This window comes from Dermacentor albipictus, chromosome 2, assembly GCF_038994185.2.
Source record: "Dermacentor albipictus isolate Rhodes 1998 colony chromosome 2, USDA_Dalb.pri_finalv2, whole genome shotgun sequence".
In the NCBI taxonomy this organism is placed as follows: Eukaryota; Metazoa; Arthropoda; class Arachnida; order Ixodida; family Ixodidae; genus Dermacentor; species Dermacentor albipictus.
In genome coordinates, this window is record NC_091822.1 from 128,624,427 (window position 1) to 128,643,761 (window position 19,335).

Here is a 19,335-nt window from a genome sequence, read left to right on the forward strand (position 1 = left end):
AAGACTCCGCCAGGCTACAAGAAGCATTACGCAGCACGGACCTGGCGGAGCAGCTCTGGGCAGTCCAGCGACCCCACGATACGGCCAGGGAGTTACAACTCCCGGTCCCAACGTGGGAGTAGCCCGCTCTATGGGGCCTTGCGCCCCGTAGCTCGCGGGACCTTTCATTAAAGTTATTCCATCCATCCCCCCATATTATCGTCTTTCTTCTTTGTTCAAAATTGTTATGGAAAGTCCGAGTCCAACTTTATTCATATTCGAGCTATCCTCCGTGATTTGATTTTTGTCTCTTTTCTTGAGCTCTTTTATTGGGCTTTTATTTGTTCATTTATACCTTATATTATTGGATCGTCCGCTCCTTTGTCAGTTTCCCTATCTGGGTACGTGCCACAGTCTGGACATAATACTAATCATCATCATACCTCACGGTGGGTAGTGTAGCATCGCGTGAGATCATCATCATTATCATCATCAGTCTGAACGCCTGTGACCTCGCGCCCATCACGAGTGCGAGCGACGAGAAGCAGGAGCTCGTTCGAAGCAGCAAGATGGTAGCAACCGCCGTTGGCTTGCTGTTACTGCTGACTACGGCGGCCATCCAGTCGCCTGCTTCGGCTCAGTTCTGCCCGTCGTCATACCGCAACAAGAACCCGGAGCACACGGCGTGCAAGCGGCGGAACATGTGGTGCAGGATAAAAGGCGCTGGCGTTCACCCCAAAATTCGCGCCACGATCTTGAAGATGCACAACGATTTCCGGAGCCAAACCGCACTGGGAAAACTACCGGGCTTCCCAACGGCAGCTGACATGCAGGAGCTGCTTTGGGACGACGAGTTGGCAACCGTAGCGCAGGTGAGTGCCGTAGAGCTGAAGCCGGAACCGAAACCGGTTAATCACGTCCTCTCGCCTTCCGCTATACGCCTTAGCGCCGCCACCCACCAGCCGGCGCTCAGCGTTTCAATACAATGGGCTTCTTCGATTTTCCACTTCTGGCTACCCGCGGGCTGCCAGAGCCAGCCAGAGCGCCTTCGTTTTTCTCGGGTTGCTCCGCCCACCGCGCTACGCACTTCCGCCGGGCGTTCGTTTTGCTCGCGCTGGACGGTTCTGGCTACCCGCGGGCTGCCAGAACCTGCCAGGACGATTTTGGTCTGGCTGCTCTCTGGAAGTTCTCTGGCTAGCAGACGACTAAAAGAGGCGATGGGCGCTCGCCGCCATCTTTACGGGGACTTCACGGATTTCAACGCGGGCGCTTGCTCAGCCAACTGCATACGGTCATCTCCTGATTTCCTTACTTCTAACGTTAGGTGCTAACGCTCCGTTCCGCATCGCGAAGCGGTGTGATACGAGCCGTGGTGAACCGTTTGAAGCTTTTGTGTGTGTGTGTCCCCTGATTGCTTCTTCGCGGCGGTGAGCAGCGCGCCGCGCTCTCATGCGTGCATGTTATCTGCATCGTGTTCGACGCAAGTTTTAGACGCTCATTCACACATTGCGGTACATCTTGGTTTCGTCTTTCTCTGGTGGCGTTCCTTTTCACATATTTCGCGTATGTATATCTCTCCTTTCTCGGCAGTTAGCCCGTGTTCGCTCCGTCTCTCCGTCGTATGCTTAGGTGGCAGCTCGAAACCGATATGTGTTCGAACTGCAGGCCGTTGATCTAAGAATACACTGATTGCACTCGGTACATTTAGACACACGTACATTGGCTTATAGCTCTCATGATTGCGACCGATGTTGTTTTTCGTGTGAAACGTTTCGCTGGTCACAGGCGACGTGCATTTTCACGCGCCAGCCGCGTCCAGCTCCTTAAATGAGAAGCACCATCAGCCACAACAAACTTTCTGAAGTCGAAGCTCAAGCAGGTCGGCGCGAAATTTTATGCGTATGAGACGTACCCGATAACCTGCTTTCTCATGTCTTGTGATGATACAGCGCCAACTCGTCAATGTCGCCGGTGGGCGACATGATCGCTGCGAACAGGGATCTTCCAGCTATCGCTTTCGAGTATACAATCACGATTTCGCGTCTTGTCATCTGCCGCGTCGGAGGCCATCTGTTGCGCTGCGCAAGGCGAGGTTGGCACAGTACGCGTCCTGCGACGAGTCGCGCGAAATCGCGCGAAAGCGATCGTATTCCTGAATGCAACTATACATTTTCAAGGTGGCAACGCATAAATGGGCCGACTACGCCGAGCGCGCGTCAGCCTCGACGGGCGCTGCCATGCTGGTAGCATGTTTACATTTGGCCAGCTGTACCGGCGTTCGATTTTGCAAACTTCGGGCAGGTTCGGGTTGTCTTGGGATCCCAGCCCACGTGACTTCCTGTCAGAACCGGAACTAGCTGGCTGCCGTCTGGCTACCAGCGGGCTGCCAGAACTGCGAAAATCGAAGAGGCCCAATGTCGCGTTTAGACTTTCGCGTTGTAGCGGCGCCGACAATGCGCGGCTTTGAACCTTACCCGCTTAACAGAGGAGCGCGCCAAGCGGGCTGATGCGCGACCGACTCAGGCGCTAACGAGGAGCGGGAGAATAACTTTTTGTTACGAGATATATCTAAATATTTAGCCTGGAGGACATCACGGGGTGCCTCTAAAATTGGTCACTATAGGAGTCACTATATATTCACCCAGCCTGGGCCGTAGCGAACGTTCAACTTCCACAATCACCGGAGTCCGAAGCTGATGGGAGATATAACTGTTCAGCGGTCGACGTACGAGACCTTTAGAGCATTGGTGGAAAATACGCAGGGAAGAGGTGAAGCCACCACGGTCGTTACAGGGTTTATGTGCAGATATATTGGTTTTTAAGAGGTGATATGCTATAAAGTAGAGGTAGGCAAAATGCCAGACTGGAATATATGTAACAGACATTCATTAGGTCAAGCAGGCTAGGTGACCTTCTGGCCGCTGCCCCGTTGGAAAGGAAACGCCACTAGTCATCGTCATCAAACTTCTGAAACCGAAACTGATACAAATCGGAACACCACACAATCCATGCAGCTGCCATCATCCACGTTCAAATGACTGCGACAGTGGCACATTGTATTTCATACAGCTCGTCACCTTTCAGGTAACTTGTCACCGTTAAGAGGAAGGTTTAGCTCGGGCCACGCTCGGGCCACGCTCGGGCCCAACTCCGACGCGGCCTATTCAAATACATGTAAAAACGCAAAAACGTTTTTCTGAGATAACCCCTGGACCGATTTTGATGAAATCTGTTGCATTTGAGAGAGTAAGATAAATTCTAGTGACTGTTGGAAGCAGAATTTTGATTTAGGGCTTGAATTTTGTTAGAAAGATTTTCAAAAATTCAGAAGTTTGAAAAAAATAGAAGCATGAAGTTTACAAACTAATAGCTCTGCATCAATAACAGATATCGCGGTTCTGTAAACGGCATCCATTAGATCATTCAAAGCGGACAAATATTATATGTCATTTTACATCTTACGTGAATTTGTTACATTGTTTACGAGGGTTCTGCAAAAGTTGTAAATACATATTAATACATTTTTTGAGGTTCATGTGTAACATATCAATTTTGTCCGCTTTAGATGTGCTATCAGATACAATTCACAGAATTGCGATATCATTTTTTCTTATTGAGTTACAGAGTTGTAAACTTGATAGTTTCATTTTCTGAAAATTTGCAATTTTCGTCAATTTTTTATAAAAAATTGACGACCTAACTCAAAAATTTGAAACAAACAGTCACTAGATTTTAAGTTTTTCTTTTAAATGCAGCAAACCCAGTCAAATTTGGTGCAGTGGTTGCCGAGAAAAACGAATTCTCCTTTTACATGTATTTAGATAGGAGCACCCGAGCTAAAGCTTCCTCTTAACCTTTGCGCGCCGCATCCGAATTGAGCGATCGTCTGCAAGTGGAGGAAAACAGACGACACGTAGGCCCTTAGCTATCTCTCACTCGACCAATCCGCAATTCATTTATGCTCAATTTAGTAAACGACTTCGCCAAATCAATTGCAGCATTAGGCAGATGTGTCTTGCCGCTGTACTATCCATGCTGACATTTATACGATATCTTATTATTGAAAAGCGTTGCAGTATGCTTGTGGTTCAGTGTTTACGGATCTTTTTCCGAAATCCCATGCGTTTCATAGCATTTTATTTCTTCCGAAAATTTTTTGTTTATTTTTTTATCTTGAGGCATGTATTTCTCCTGATAAACTTTCGCCTTCTTTTTTCGTGCGTGTTAATTAATGTTCATATTCTACTTCGTCGAGCCTACCGGATGGTTCTATTTGTGAATATCAAGCTCACTAATTTTGTTGGCACTGAAATAAGCTTTATAGCTTGAGATCCTGCTATTGAACACTGTACAGTTGCACACAGAAGGATTATTGGAAAAGCAGTCTAACAACGCCATATGCTGGTATCACTATCCAGGAATGAAAAGAGATCCGAATGCAAATAACGAGAAGCTTTATTTGTAAACTTGTGCGAGTAAAGCGCTCCACGGTACAATGTGGAAAAGTGACAACGTGTGCATGACGAGGTCTCACGAGTAAATGCGGAAATGAAACCGTGTTTTGACCGTTAGAGGGCGCAAGGTGAACCGAACGGTAAAACCGGGAAAGGAGGCAGCCATCCGCCGTGTAGTATTCTGCGTCATTGCTCGTGCTTCCATGTTTTGATTCACGTTCTGGGCGCAAAATAAGCAACGCCGTTCGCACACGTGTGGCGGCCAAAGCTTCAAGGCATGTCGAAGAACAATGGTTGCGCGTTGAGGTGCTCATGCAAGAACGTGCCGGCGACAGCTTTTTTAATCATTTAATCAGGCCTCATGATCGGGGGCAGCGGCAGCAATGGAACGCCGCCGCTCAGCGGGAAATTTATCGCGCTTTCTTTGGTTATCTCGGTGTCTGTTGCACTCAAACAGTATACACGGGCAAGCGACGAAGTTGGTCACAGCCTACCCATGTTTTGGTTCTATTTGTCTAGCAGTGGCGCGTACGAGTTATAGACATATTGCTTACATAGGTACTCAATGCCGCATGCCTTTTCTACCGTTTGTGTCTTCTTTACTGCCTTGCTCCAGCTAAGGTGCACGAGTGTATCGTATGGCTTGCAAAGCATGTTTTTAACGCGATGACGTTAAGAACCCCATGTCGCATTAAATTCGGTGTCGGCATCGTTCTCCGTGAGCGAAAAGTGCCGTATATGTTTAGGTATATGTATATGCCACGCCTTGGTAAGTGACGTGCTGTATATGCAGGCTATACAGCCACGCCATTCTATAGCTAAAGTTGTCTCATACTTTATCTTGCCTTTTTGAAAAAGTTATTCCTCGTAAATTTGAGAATGACAGCCCACAAACAAATTTCGCGGAACAAAGCATGGACAGGGCATGCCTTTTAAGCTAAATATTCTCAGACTTCAACATTAAAGGGGCCAAACGACAATATCAACCTGAAAAGTAGGTAAACTTCTTGGCGCTGCTGTTCATTACCTTAGGGATCGGCCCATGCAATAGGCCGCGTTTCTACCAGAAAGCTCTCCTTCGTACTTCGTGCACTCATAAAGGCGAAGCTTAACTCTTTCCGTACAGCGCCCAGTGGGGATCGTAAGCCCACTAACGATTGTTTGAAACGCCGGTTTCGAGACCTTCCACGCCACTGGCTATAGTGTTGGGCTGCTGAACACGAGGTCGCGGGATCGGATCCGTGCCACGGCAGCCGCATTTCGATGGGGGCGAAATGCGAAAACACCCGTGTACTTAGATTTAGGTGCACGTTAAGGAACCCCAGGTGTCGAAATTTCCGGAGTCCTCCACTACGGCGTGCCTCATAATCAGAAAGTGGTTTTGGCACGTAAAACCCCATAATTTTTTTTCCGCGCCACTCACGGACTCACTGTGCCATAGGACGTGAAGGAGAAATGGCCGCCTCTGGGAGTGGCGCGGGCGCTTCCAAATATCGCAGACCTAGCGATTGCGCTGCGTTCGCATCTGGTCTTATCGATGGATCGAGCAGCAGCGAGTCTGAGGATGCAGTCTTTTCATCAGGCTTTGACTGTCGAGCAACGACCGCGCAAGCTAGCCCAGAACATCGGCGGACGCATCCGGGCACGTCAAACTGTAGTATGGGTATGAAGAACTTTATTTAGGTCCTGAGGGATCAGTCTGGGACTGATGCGGGCCACTCCCACGTCGGTACAGAGAGGCCGAGCCCCTCTGCTATCACACGGGCCCTCTGGACAGCCCTGAGTTGGTCCGCCAGCACTTCACTGTGCAGCATTCGCTGCCACCACTGTTCACCTCGAGAACCATCACCGGCCAACGCCAAGCAGCGCCACAGCATGTGTTGTAAATCGAGCAAACCCCCACACTTACTACAATAGACTGAAACCCCGCAGTCCGGATTAATTGTCAAACTGTAGTGCTTGCACTTAAATTGTTCTGGTGGTATACGTGCTCAATGAAAAATTTAGATTTTTTCGGATATAGTGCCTATTAAACGGCAGTACATTTTGTATGTCTCGTAGTCTCTGTTGCAGTTTTTTCTTAGTAGATACAAGCGTGTCTTTACGAAGTCTGTTCAGTTTTATCCCACTATCTTTATTGGGGCAAGTCATATCCTTTTATGATATAAATCTCGCTAAGAACTCGTTTGCAATTGAAAAGTTCATTCATTCTGCCTTTTGTTCATGCATTACATAATATACTGAGTGCTATAATGCCTTCAGAAAAGAAAATCTGGCGTAACCGACAAAAAATCACGTATTTTTCACATGGTACGGAAAGAGTTAAACGTCCTCCAATTTTTTTTTTTATTTTATGCGGCCCGTTAAATCGTCTCATCAGCTGTCACGCAGTTAATGTTACCTACATCCTGCTGGAAACAAATCGCAAGGAAAATACAAACTTATCACGTCAATAGTGACGTAGGAGCAGGAGGAAGGGGTTTGTCAACGCCACCTAGATACCAGTCGTGTACACTCCGCTTTATGTCGTCATGCTACTTGGAGAGAAATTTCTATTGCCAAGTCTGGCGTAATGAAGGGGGGGGAGGAAAGAGAAAAGAAGAAAGCAGGGAGGTTAACCAGAATAACGTCTGGTTGGCTACCCTGGCGTAATGAAAGGCGTCAAAACACTGCGACCTGCTCTCGAATCTAATCCCTATTAGATAATATTGTTACGTAGGAAGACGCAGACGAAAAGCTATTACAAGTATACTTACAAGAAAATGCGCCGCACTTGGCCAAGGAGCAGCAGCCCGCGCTAACCTCTAATCGTCGTCGTCGTAGTCTTCACACTGCTCGCCTCTTCGTGATCGTAAATACTGTTCCGTAGCAATGTGAGATTCGGGCAAAGTAACATGACGTCATGGATCGGAGTTCACCGACATGGTATGCTGGCAAGCCGCTCTTTGGCGACAGGCGAGCGTGGTTTGTTCGGGTGTTCTCGTGAACGTACGAACAATGCGTCGCGTCTTGCAAATTTCTTGTTATTCATTTTGTTCTCTTGCTTCCGTGTGCTTAATTTATTTCCGCTGTCATGAAACAATAAATATGCGCTTGTGTCAGCACGAAATACACTCCGCAGCACCTTCATCCGCGCAGCATCGTGCATTTATAACAGGAGCGATTAAAGATGACGGATTTCTCGGGCAGTCAAAGGTGCACATAGTCCAGAGCTGATTAGCGTCTTGATTTTTATTCACACGTTTAGCACAGTAAGATTACTGGAAACAAGGCGAAAACTTCAGAACAGATAAGCAATTTTCGTTCAACACTTCGATTCGTGCATATGAAGCGAACAACGGTGTCGAAATGTCCCAACTGATATTATAACGATCAAGGCAGAAAGCTGGGATAGTTGGTGTGACATCATTAATCAAAAGACTAGCGCAAATAACACGAAAACAGACGGAGGAAGCGACAGGCTGAGCGCTAAAGCAAATTAGCACTCGTCCTGTCGCTTCCTCCGTCTCTGTCCCTGTTATTTGCGCTAGTCTTTTGATTAATGATGCTATAACATTTCTAGCCGTTTTCGAGTCTCTGCAATCGGCTATGTGACAACGCGCAACTTCCGCTCAAGTTCTTTCCCTTGTGAGGACATCTGCAGTCGTCGGCGGTACGAAATTTGGTAGAAAAGGCTTGCCTATATTTTAGTCTTGAAAATATCGGTGTACAAAGCAAATTATGAAGAAAATAAACAATGTTTACCTCGATTAGCGCGAACTCAGGCCCAACATTACAAGTATGTATTCCCCAGAACCAAGTGCTACGAGTCACTGTCAGCTGGAATGAACCGAGAGACGCTGTTGTTACATCACTGAGGCTTCCGCAGAAACGTATATAATGTTATTCTCATGCAAGAACGAGTACTTTCACGGTCGGTAAGGAGTACAATGCGACAGCACGTCGAAAACTGGGTCAGCCCTTGTGGCCCGTCCGGCTCAGCGCCTACTTTGCGTGCGCGAGGAGACAGCGTGCCTCAAGCAACCATTCTTCGCGACTCACCTTCGCACGCTTACCCTCGCGCCCAGCAGGGTGTGCGGCTGAGGGTGCGATTATGCGGGCGAGTGGGGTTCGAAGGCGTGCGTCTCTACTACTCGTATTTCGCAGCTATAGGGTGCCGCCGTTAGCGCCACATATATAGGCCTCGACGCATGCGTTATTGTTGTGCTGGCATAGGGTCGGCTGGAAGAACGTATCAATTCTATTGCAGTGCTGTCCCCTCTTGCGCTTCGTCAGCGTCGCTAGCGACACTTCGCCCACTTTATCGTCGGGACCGGGCTGGCCGTTACCGGTGGATAAGGAGTTATTAGAATGGAGCAAAAGGAATCCTTGCGTTATATCAAGTCTGAACGCCAGTGCACCGCAGCGTTTAGGCCGAGCGCGTGCGTTTTTGGCGCCAAGCGCGCAGTTGCTCTAAACATGCTGTACAATATGTCGAATACTTTAACTGCGTTCTTATATTTATCTTCGTTTTTTGTGGAAAGCACAAATTCCACAAAGACCAAACACGACCATCCTGACTGATGTGAGCGACGAGATGAGATGAGCGTTGAAATTCGACCCCTCCTCGCCTCTTCTGCAGGCTCACGCCACTCTCTGTACGACGCCGGACGGTGACCTGAAGAATGATAAGATTGAGGACCGCTTTACGGATCGCTTCGCAGAGACGGGTCAAAACACGGCCTGGTTAGGCCGGCCCGATTACGTCGAGGGACCCAACTGGACCTGGGCTATGGAGAGCTGGTTCACGAAAGAGTACAAACTCTACCCGCCGCGCGACGTACCCAAGTTCGCTCCAGTAAAAGACGCCAAGATCGGCCACTTCACCCAGATAATCTGGGCAAAGACGCACTACGTCGGCTGCGGCTACGTCTACTACAGCGTCGACGGGGCTCTTTACCCGCACATGAAGCAATACACCTGCAACTACGGCCCTTCTGGGAACTACATGGGGCAGCCCATCTACCAGGAAGGCCCGACGTGCAGTGCCTGCCCGAACTCCACTCAGTGCGACAAAGCCACAGGTCTGTGCATTACGTCGCGCAGTCCTAACTGGAAGACGCCCGCACCGACTCCGTCTCGACGACCTCCGGTTACCTCTCTGCCCCAGCCTCCCACCTCTCGGCCCCAGCCTCCCAGACAGCGCTGTCCGCCCTGTCCGTGCCTGCCCTCCAAGCCGTCTCGGCCCGCATACCCAACTCAGAGTCGGAACCCGCCGTACGCACGGGATCCGGCGCCGAGGCCTTACGCGTTACCCTACAACCCGCGGCTGGGCGGTGGGCTGCCTCGTTGCAAGGATATGGAGGGCTACAAGCCAGGAAAGCCTGGGCAGCCACCCTGTGTGGAGGGTGACCTTGGCGGGGTCGGAAGCGGTACTGGGTCCGACGATAGTGACGGAGCACACAGTGGACGTCCTGGCCGAGATGGAGATATCTGGCTGCCCTTTGCTCTAGGCGCCGTCACTGGATTGGCGGCGCTGGCGCTGTTTGGTCTCTTAGTCTTGTGCCTCTCCAACACCTCTGCAGATCACACAGAAGCGAAGCTGTCGACCGGCGCGACGGTGACGCCGGCGTACTAGGGCACGCCGGCGTAAGTAGCCGCTAATGCCAAAGCGGGTGCCCCCCCTGCTCACGACGGCCGTAAATATTCGAAGCCCCGCATGCACCGGCCGTTTGCTGAAATAAAGAATTCGCACGGGCCACAGAGCGACGTGCCGGTGCGACGTTTTCAACTCCTGGCACAATTCTTTACAGCTTCATTGATAGTTCTATTTCCTTGTTCTTTTTTTTTATTTTCTTAAGCACGCAAGTGCCGATTTCTCTTAAAAACAGAAATGTGAGCACTGTTAAGAACCATGAATTTATATTAACGATTATTTGTAGAAATGATGGCACCTTCGTTTGCATAGATTAACGTGAAGCGAGTAATTTTACATGATTTCTAAAGTCACTGAGCTACAGCCATGCGGTCGGTACAAGAGAAATGAACAAAAAAATTCGCTGTTCCACCCGAAAGGCGGAGCACGGATGTCGATAGCAAATTAGTAGGTAGCTAATTTAAGGTAGCTAATTAGTAGGTAGCTAATTTAAGCGTTAAATTTTTTTTCTATTCGATGTTTTAATTATTTGATCTTTAACATCCAGCAAAGCTTTCTCATTTGACTTATCTTTCTGAAAGCTGTATTGACATTGTGCAAGGAGATTGTGTTTCATGAAAAAAATGTGAAAGTTTAGCATAGACAACACTTTTGCATTCAGTAGGAACAGAAATCGGCCTGTAATTTGATGATTGGTCTGCGCTTCCACCTTTGTATATTGGGAAGTGCAGAGGTGCATCACTTGAATTGCTGGGCATTGCACCTTCTGTATATCTCTTTCAGGGCTGGTAGAATGTAAATATTCCTTTCCATCAATTTTACTGATTTTCTTTCATGCAACACTTGAAAAGTTTAGCCGTTATGGTAATAAAAACTGGCTAATCTGGCAATAACATAAGCGGAGTACCATTCAAGCCACTGAAGAAAGTTGAACAGGAGTAAATCAGCTTCAATACATGGTGGCTATGACGCGTACTCGACTTCTTTAATCACTTACGGGTGCCCTAATTAAAAAAAAGGAAGGCCTTCGACATTGGCTGTCGATCACTGGAGGTGATATTTGAACATTACCTATAGCGTTATAATACAATGGTTACATTATTCCGGACCAGAAGGCCCTAATGGCCAAACACGCATGCCCTGCTCAGTGAGACTAGACGCTCAACTTTTCATCCAAAGCAATGGATACAACGACGAAACCATAAGGAAACTGGAAGGTTATGCAGCACAAGTCACCGGGATATTCAGAAGAATAGCTCTCAAGGGGAGAGGGCTAAGAGAAAGAAGCCTAGTTAAGCTAGTACAAGCGTACGTCATCAGCAGACTTAGCTACGCCACACCATACCTTAACATCCGGGCTTCAGAAAGAGACAAATTAGACTCGATAATCAGAAGATGCTATAAACGAGTACTCGGACTACCCATAAGCACCTCTACTGAGAGACTCCTAACAATGGGAATTCACAATACTTGGCAAGAAACAGCCGAAGCAGTTAAAACCGCCCAACAAGAAAGACTCAGCCAAACATATACAGGCAGAGCTATCCTGAACATGGTGGGGCTGCAGACAGACAGAGGCATGCAAAAGAAACGTGACATCCCAAGAGAAATCAGAGAACAGCTAAGGATAGACCCACTTCCCAAAAACATGCACCCCACCTTCAACAAAGAAAGGAGAGAAAAGAGAGCCGAAGCACTGGTCAGACGCTTCAGCGAAATAGATAGAGAGATAGTGGCGTACACGGATGCGGCCAGCGGCAAACTGGGTGCGGCAGTAGCCTCAGTGGTAGATGGCCAAGGCGAAGCAGTCACAGCAGCAACAATACGCAGCCGCAATCCGGAAGCAGCGGAAGAAGTAGCAATCGCGCTTGCTTGTGTCGGGACCAAGGCGAGCTACATAATAAGCGACAGCAAAACAGCCATCCACAATTACGGAAAAGGCAGAATCGCACCAGAAGCGATACGAATACTAACAGGAAAGAAAATTGACAGAAAAATCAGCCTCGTATGGGCACCAGCTCACACGTCGGTCCCAGGCAACGAGGTGGCACACTTCCTAGCCCGAGATCTCTATTTCCGGGCAGGAGCAGAGCCGCCCGCTTGCAAGGAACTAGACGAGAGACTACAGACCTACACAGAAATAATTGAAAACTATAAGCTTCAGCGTAGAACTGTCCCCCCTCCGGACAAGGAGCTCGGAAATAGAGAGGCGAGAGCCTGGCGCAGACTGCAAGCAGGAAACTACATAAATCCAGTATGGGCGTCACACGTACTGAAAGACGAAGATATAGACGATAAATGTAAGAGATGCGGGGAGAGGGGGACCCTCGACCATATAATCTGGCAATGCGTAGACTCCCCAGGTGTCAAGGAAGGAATAAATAGTAGAGAAGCCTGGGACACCCTTCTGCAAAGCGCGGACCCCGCCATGCAGAGGAGAGCCATCCGTCTGGCGGCAGAGGCCGCGAAGAGTCAACAACTCTTTGCCTGCATCTAGTCGCGGAGACCCCCACCCCTGTCCCTAGGCCTGCGCGCCAGGGGCAGGGAGTAGGGGGTCTCCTTCTCTGATGGAAATAAAAGTTTTTGGAACGGAACGGAACGGTGCATGACGTGCGATCGTTGCTTAAAAGCAAGCTCGGTATTCGATCTCATATTGCTCGCGACTGTACCTCTTACTCTTGAATATGCATGCTTCACTTCGATTTTATAGTTTTTTTTTCATAGTTTTTTTTTATTTCTCCCATTTGACAGCTTCGTTATTCAAGTTTTCTTTTTCAATTATATATTTTTTGTTCTCTCATAGCCGCGAGCTTCTTGGTCAATCGCCCGTAGTGGGGCGAATGCCACCAATTGGCGACGTGAAGGACAATGGCGACGACCGCCGCTGCCTTAGCGCTTCTTCTGACCACGGCGGCCATGTGGGCGCAGCAGTGGATGCGGGCCGCGGCCGCCGACTGCCCCGAATTTTACCGCCGCAAGAACCCGCAGCACACGGCGTGCAAGCCTCTCAACTCGTGGTGCAAGATCAAGGAGAGTGGCGTGGACGACGTCCAGCGCTCCCTCATACTGAAGCTGCACAACGACTACCGGAGCCGAATCGCACGTGGCAACGTGACCGGATTCAAGCCGGCAGCCGACATGCAGGAGCTCTTGTGGGACTCCGACCTGGAATACGTGGCTCAGGTGCGTGGTTATGCACACACGAACGTGGTGTAAGGCGGAAGTCACTGAAACGTGTACGTCTCTAAGCAACGTTTGTCAAATCAGTTCTCCGGAAGCCTGCAAAGAGCAGGAAGGAACACGAAAGAAATATTTCTCACCCACTGGAATCTCGCACGAATGATGCAAACGAAACCCGTACGGTTTATTCAAAAATTAAGCATCGCAGTTTCTTCTGTTTTTTATAAAATAATATTGTATCCTCCTGCTAGTGTCGTGGTTAGCAGGGACGACAACCCCGGAAAGATGATGGCCCAGGGTTCGCTCCGCGGATCAGTACGAATTTTTCACCAAGTTCGAAGCTTCATTTCCGTTACAACCGTATTAGGCTTCCTTCATAAACATGTGCTATATGTTCTGGTGGATGGCAATTTTACCCTCTCAGAACAACGTCTACGAAGCTGAGAAATGAAGGAGTGGTTACGGACCGGCGATTGGGGAGAAGCGGGAGGGGAGCGGGGAGAACAAACATTATCCGATGCGGGTGCTTACCACTGAGCATAAAGGCATATATAATCAATGCTATCTCACTGACCTTTACGAAATAAAGAACAACAAGAAAACTTGAAAGGAAGCTAAACGCCGTGCGATGAGCGATGATTACTACGATGATAATGATGACGAGGACATGACAATTCTTGTCTACCGCCAAAAGTGACCGTCATAAACTTTTCCCTGTATTCACGCCAGACGTACACTTAACGCTATGATACTTTACGCGTGACTTCAGTATACTATTCAACGGCGTTTACGCGTCATTTATCGGTGAGTATGGCTTGACTAACGCCGTTACCAAGCCAAGGTGATCGTTTTGACGCTCCACTAAACCGACATCGAAAGGAGGTGCCGTCTCCGAGTCTGGAGATAGCACTTTCTATGCACTCTGCTTCGGTTACAAATCGTTAGCGCTCTGGTCTAGAACACAAGGTCGAGGGTTCAGTTACCAGCCCACCTGCCTGCCGTATGACCAGTGGGGCACAACGCTATGCAGAAAGTCCGTGCGGACGTTGCTTACTCCACTGGTTAAAGAAGCTACGCGAGATAATAACTCAAACTAAAATTTCCATTACCATGCGCATGCATCACATCCCAGATGCACATAAGTATCCTTCGGACGTTGACCCAATCAATTTGAGCATAATAAAATACCGAAAGGAAAAGCAAAAAGAAAACAAGAAGACAACTAGTAAAGTCGGCGATGAATCAATAGGATATACTGATAGGCTAGATTTAAAAAAAAAAATATGGGGTTTTACGTGCCAAAACCACTTTCTGATTATGAGGCACGCCGTAGTGAAGGACACCGGAAATTTCGACCACCTGAAGTTCTTTTAACGTGAACCTAAATCTAAGCACACAGGTGTTTTCCCATTTCGCCCCCATCGAAATGCGGCCGCCTTGGCCGGGATTTGATGCCGCGACCTCGTGCTCAGCAGCCCAACACCATAGCCACTGAGCAACCATGGCGGGTGATAGGCTAGATTGTATGGCATCATGTACAGTACAAATGGAACACCATAAACGACAGAAGTACGGGGTCATATTGTGGTGAAGGCTGTTCGAGGGTACGTTAATAGTTATAGTTCTTTCAAAAACCACAATAGAGAGTTTTAGATTAGGGGACGCAAGCGGTTTGCGGCTCCTAATCTAAAACCCTTCAATTTCTTTTGCGATCGGGCCGCGTGGAGCTTGCGCCACGCCAGCTATCATAATGCTAGCATCAAACCTCAATCCCTTCTTCTACACAGGCTCATGCTAACCTATGTACAACTCCCGACGGCGACCTGAAACATGACGACGTGCGGGACCGCTTCACGCCACGCTTCAAGTTCACGGGTCAGAACTTGGCGTGGATAGGCCGGTCGTTCGGCAACGGGGGGCCCAACTGGACCTACGTGATTCTCGGCTGGTTTGCGGAGTACAGGCTCTACCCCGCAGGCCTGGTGTCTCGGCTCGAGGTCACATCAGGCGTCAAGACGGGCCACTTCACCCAGCTCGCCTGGGCCAAGTCGCGCTACGTGGGCTGCGGATACGTCTACTACACCGTCGACAAGGCCCGCTATCCGCACATGAAGCACTACACGTGCGACTACGGCCCTTCCGGGAACTACCTAAGGCAGCCCGTCTACCAGGAAGGCGCCACGTGCAGCGCCTGCCCAGAGCCGACTCAGTGCAACCGGCGCAAGGGCCTGTGCGACGGTACGTCGAACGATCCGGGTGAGATGAACCCGTTCATACGCTACCGAGCGCCCGTCCCGATTGTAAATGCTTCGCCATCCCAACCGCGTACTGAGCCACCGACCACGCTTGAGCCTATGACTGAAGGTCCCTACGTACAAGATTTCTACCCAAAACCATTGCCAATTCCGGAGTCCGATGATCCGTATTCAACGATCGAACCAAGTACAGATACGGTCCAATTTCCTCCAGTCGGAGTAGGCGGCGGTTCTCAAGATGCTCAGGGCGACGAGGACGCTTACCGGCATGTCGACGAAGAAGGGATTGGCTGGCTGTCCTTCATCGCGGTCTGCGTCAGCGGGGTGGCGGTCGCTGCGCTCGCCACGTTCTTCGTCTTCTGGCGATACATGGCCGCGACGCCGCTCCCGGAACCTGGCGGTGCGACGGGAGCGCGGAGTCTGACTACCTCGGCATTGCCGTAAAAAGCACGCAGACGCCACATCTACACTTATTCAACATATTAAATGTGCACGAGCTGGATCATCGAGATGATGGCCGAGCTTGTAGCAGTGTGTTCTATCCTCATTCAACGGCTTTTCCTTCTTTTCCAGCGTGAGACCTATTCCTTCAGAGTTTTACCGGGTTCCTTCAATACTGTTTTACCTAGGCGGGATACACGTTTCCGTGATACGGTCGTATTTCTTTTCGGTCGTGAACGCTGTCGCTGTGACACTATATACTGCAAAAAGTAAAGCTTGGAGAACGAACGGAAATGAGGGAGGTTCGACGTCTGAAGATGAGCCCGTAGGTAGCGCCGTACGTGCACAGGATGTCACAGCACCTCAAAGAGGTTGCTAACGGACATGGTGTGCCTTTTGTATTATTTCGATAACAATCGTATGCACACTGCAGCCGAACTTCCGCCATTGGCGTCGACGTCGACATGTGGGTTCTCCGTAAAGCCCCATTGCGAAAAGATCACGGCCGTATGCCGTATGCTGTATCTAAGCGGGTAAGGGTGAGCCGAATAGGATGGTGGCGTGATGCCCGGCGTCTTATCGCGCATGCAAATGGTAGCTGGGCAGGGAGAATGCGCGCGCTTGGAGAAAGTGGGGACGGTTAGTACGTGTCTTCTATTCCGGTCGCGGAGGTGCATGGTACGACTGAGTGCGGCTGCACACGTCCTATAGACTTCCCAGCCTGGGTAAGAGCAGTGCTACGGATGCTGTCTGGCGGCTCCACTCGCGGGAAAAATTAAAATGTTGTCAAGCAGCGCGGTTGCGTTATAGGCGTGTTGTGTATGGGAGTTGGCGCTACGAGGTTGTCTCTCCCGTTCATTTGTCCGCACAAGCGGGAGTTGAGTGCCGCAGCAGCCTCGAAAACACGAAGGGCCGACTACTACCCGTGAAATGCTACAGATTTTTGGGCAAGTTGTGCAAAAACTAAAGCAGACAAGCGGGCACCACTGCTGTTGTTGGCAAATGTCAAGTAATTCGGGCTTGTTCGCTTTCGCATGCGAAGGTATTTAACATTTACGCATGCGAAATTTTTATGTCTAACGCGCAGTGGGTGGAGGGGGCTCTCGCAGGCAACTGAGGTACATTACTAAAAGAGGGGACACTGGGACTCGTAGCCTCCGGAGGATGCTACCGCTGCACCCTGTGGCAGCGACATCTTCGCGAGGGTGCAGCAAGTGGCGTGATGTTATGTTCCTTTTTTTTCGCCTTCAGTGCCCCATTATTGATTGCCACCGTCAATCTTTCTAGTTTCATCCTTTTCTTTTACAGCCATTTTCTTCTTGCTTTATTTATCTGCTTTTTCTTTTTTTATCTGTCGCTAACGTCATATTTTAAAGATTTCGTATATCATAATTCAAAATCTTTGTGAACAGACTGCCTGATCCTTCGCCTATCCTGCATGGTAGGTAGTGCCTCTGTTTCCGAAGAGATCCTCATCAACGACAGCAGCAAGGCAAGCTTAATTCTTGTTCTATCCCCCACTGTTGATTTGTGACACTTTTTTTTAGAAAGTTATCAGCAGCAGCACGATTTGGCGGAGAAGGATACTGATTTCTATGTTAGGCTGCAAGGATGATTACACTTGACGTCTTTTTCACACAATTGCGCTGGCACATCTCAACTTCCCCCAGTCCTCGTGAACATTTACTTACACAGTTCAGGCTTGTTGCCATCTCCTTTGTGCTCTATTTGCAACGAGGAACGCACAATTTGAAACATCTGTCTATCTTGTGACCGCTTTACTGTTTACTGTTTATTTGTACTGCTAAAAGATAATGAATCTCGGAACTACCTCTTCAAAGTATTGGCCTGGGCTTATGAAACCCCATTGTTTTATTTGTGGGCTCAACTCACAGATTCATCAATAAGAGATGTTTACTCCGCCTTTATAGAATTCAGTTTTAAGTCGATGTTAAATTTTTAGTGCTTTTCAATTAAATATTATGTGCATCCTGTGCCGTCATTCCTCCGGTTTTATCGGTTTCGCCTTTCAACAGCATTTACTCTGTAGCGTGTCGATGGCTTTCCTTTCTGAATGCAACGTGAAACAATCCACCCATTTTTTTGGCCAGTCCCGCATAGTGGGTGCGAGCCACTGAGCGTTTTTGTTTGTTTTTGGCCCAATGTATTCGTTGTGGTCACCCGCTTCAAAGGACAGTAGCAACTTAATCATCATCAAGAGCCTGGGGATATGAAGATTTATTTCAGTACGATGCAAGAAGAAGAAGAAAAAGGCGACTTTGTGTATCGGTTGCTGTAAACCGATACACATTGGCGTTCTACGGACGCTCTCCCTAGGCCTCGTGTTGCGCGGTAATAGTTAAGCACCGGGAGCTTTATTAGTTCCTATTTTCGTTTAGTATTTTCTTCTGATAATCTGGCTGGTCTCACTATGAGTTCCTGATGTATCTTTCTTCTCTCAACCAGCAGTCTTTCCTCTGTAGGGCTTCCCTTCCCACTAATGATATCCCTATAGAGGTTTCCTTGCGCAGTGGCATTCTCAGCTTTCCCGTGGCCCTAGTGCCGACTAACCGGGCATTCATCCGCGTGAAGAATCCGAAGGCCATTCAAGAAGAGCTGCGGAAAGCTACCCGCACTTCCAGAGCATAGCCGATATCCTGCAATTGGGCAGAGGAGTAATTATATGTTGTTCGCTCGACCAAACCTGTGTCTCCGACCTTCAAAACTATGGAATGTTCGCGAGTCACCTAGTGAGCCCTTTTGTTCTTGTTCATCTAGCTTCCGTTCGAGGAGTCGACGCGAGTCTGCATGCTTCCGAGGCACTGCAGATGTTTTCCATGTAAGGTGCCACATCCGTCTACCGATCTTCACGAGTTTATGGATATCCGAGGCCCCAGGGAGTCGGTCATTGCGACTTTTGCAGGCACAACCTGGCCGTCAGAGATCAAGGCATGACCTTTAATATACAGGGTTGAAGCTCTTTCCCCCCGCCTACTGCAATGCATTCAGTGTTGGCGATATGGCCATGTTGCAACGACGTGTCCATCCCAGAGTGAGCGATGCTGTTTGTGTGAAGGTACCCGTCCTGCGGGCTGTTCGAAATGTCCTGCGAGAGGCCAAGACCTTCAAATTCTGCAAGATATAGAACGGGAGCGATGTTCGTGCTATGAGACACGGGTTGTTGTATTGGCGAAATCACGGTGCACACGCTGAAGCTGCTGCACGTCCCTCAAAAGCTATGGATCCATTTCTTGGTGATGTTGTAGTTGCTGCTGGGGGTAGAGCTACGGCAAAAGCCCATGACAGTCTTTTATTGAGCCTTTCAAAGACCATTGGACAAGCTTTCACTGCTCAGATGCCACAACTTTTGCAGGTTGCTGCGCGACAATAT

General features: G+C 49.0%; 1 protein-coding gene across 1 annotated transcript; it reads left to right on the forward strand.

The window, feature by feature from the left end:
* The first annotated feature begins 436 nt into the window (after positions 1-436).
* On the forward strand, positions 437-16,050 carry LOC135897372 (uncharacterized). Its single transcript, XM_065425977.2, has 4 exons — positions 437-851; positions 9,055-10,043; positions 12,933-13,251; positions 15,036-16,050. The coding sequence occupies exons 1-4, from the start codon at positions 549-551 to the stop codon at positions 15,945-15,947; spliced, it is 2,523 nt and encodes an 840-aa protein (XP_065282049.2). The 5' UTR covers positions 437-548; the 3' UTR covers positions 15,948-16,050.
* Positions 16,051-19,335: the final 3,285 nt, after the last annotated feature.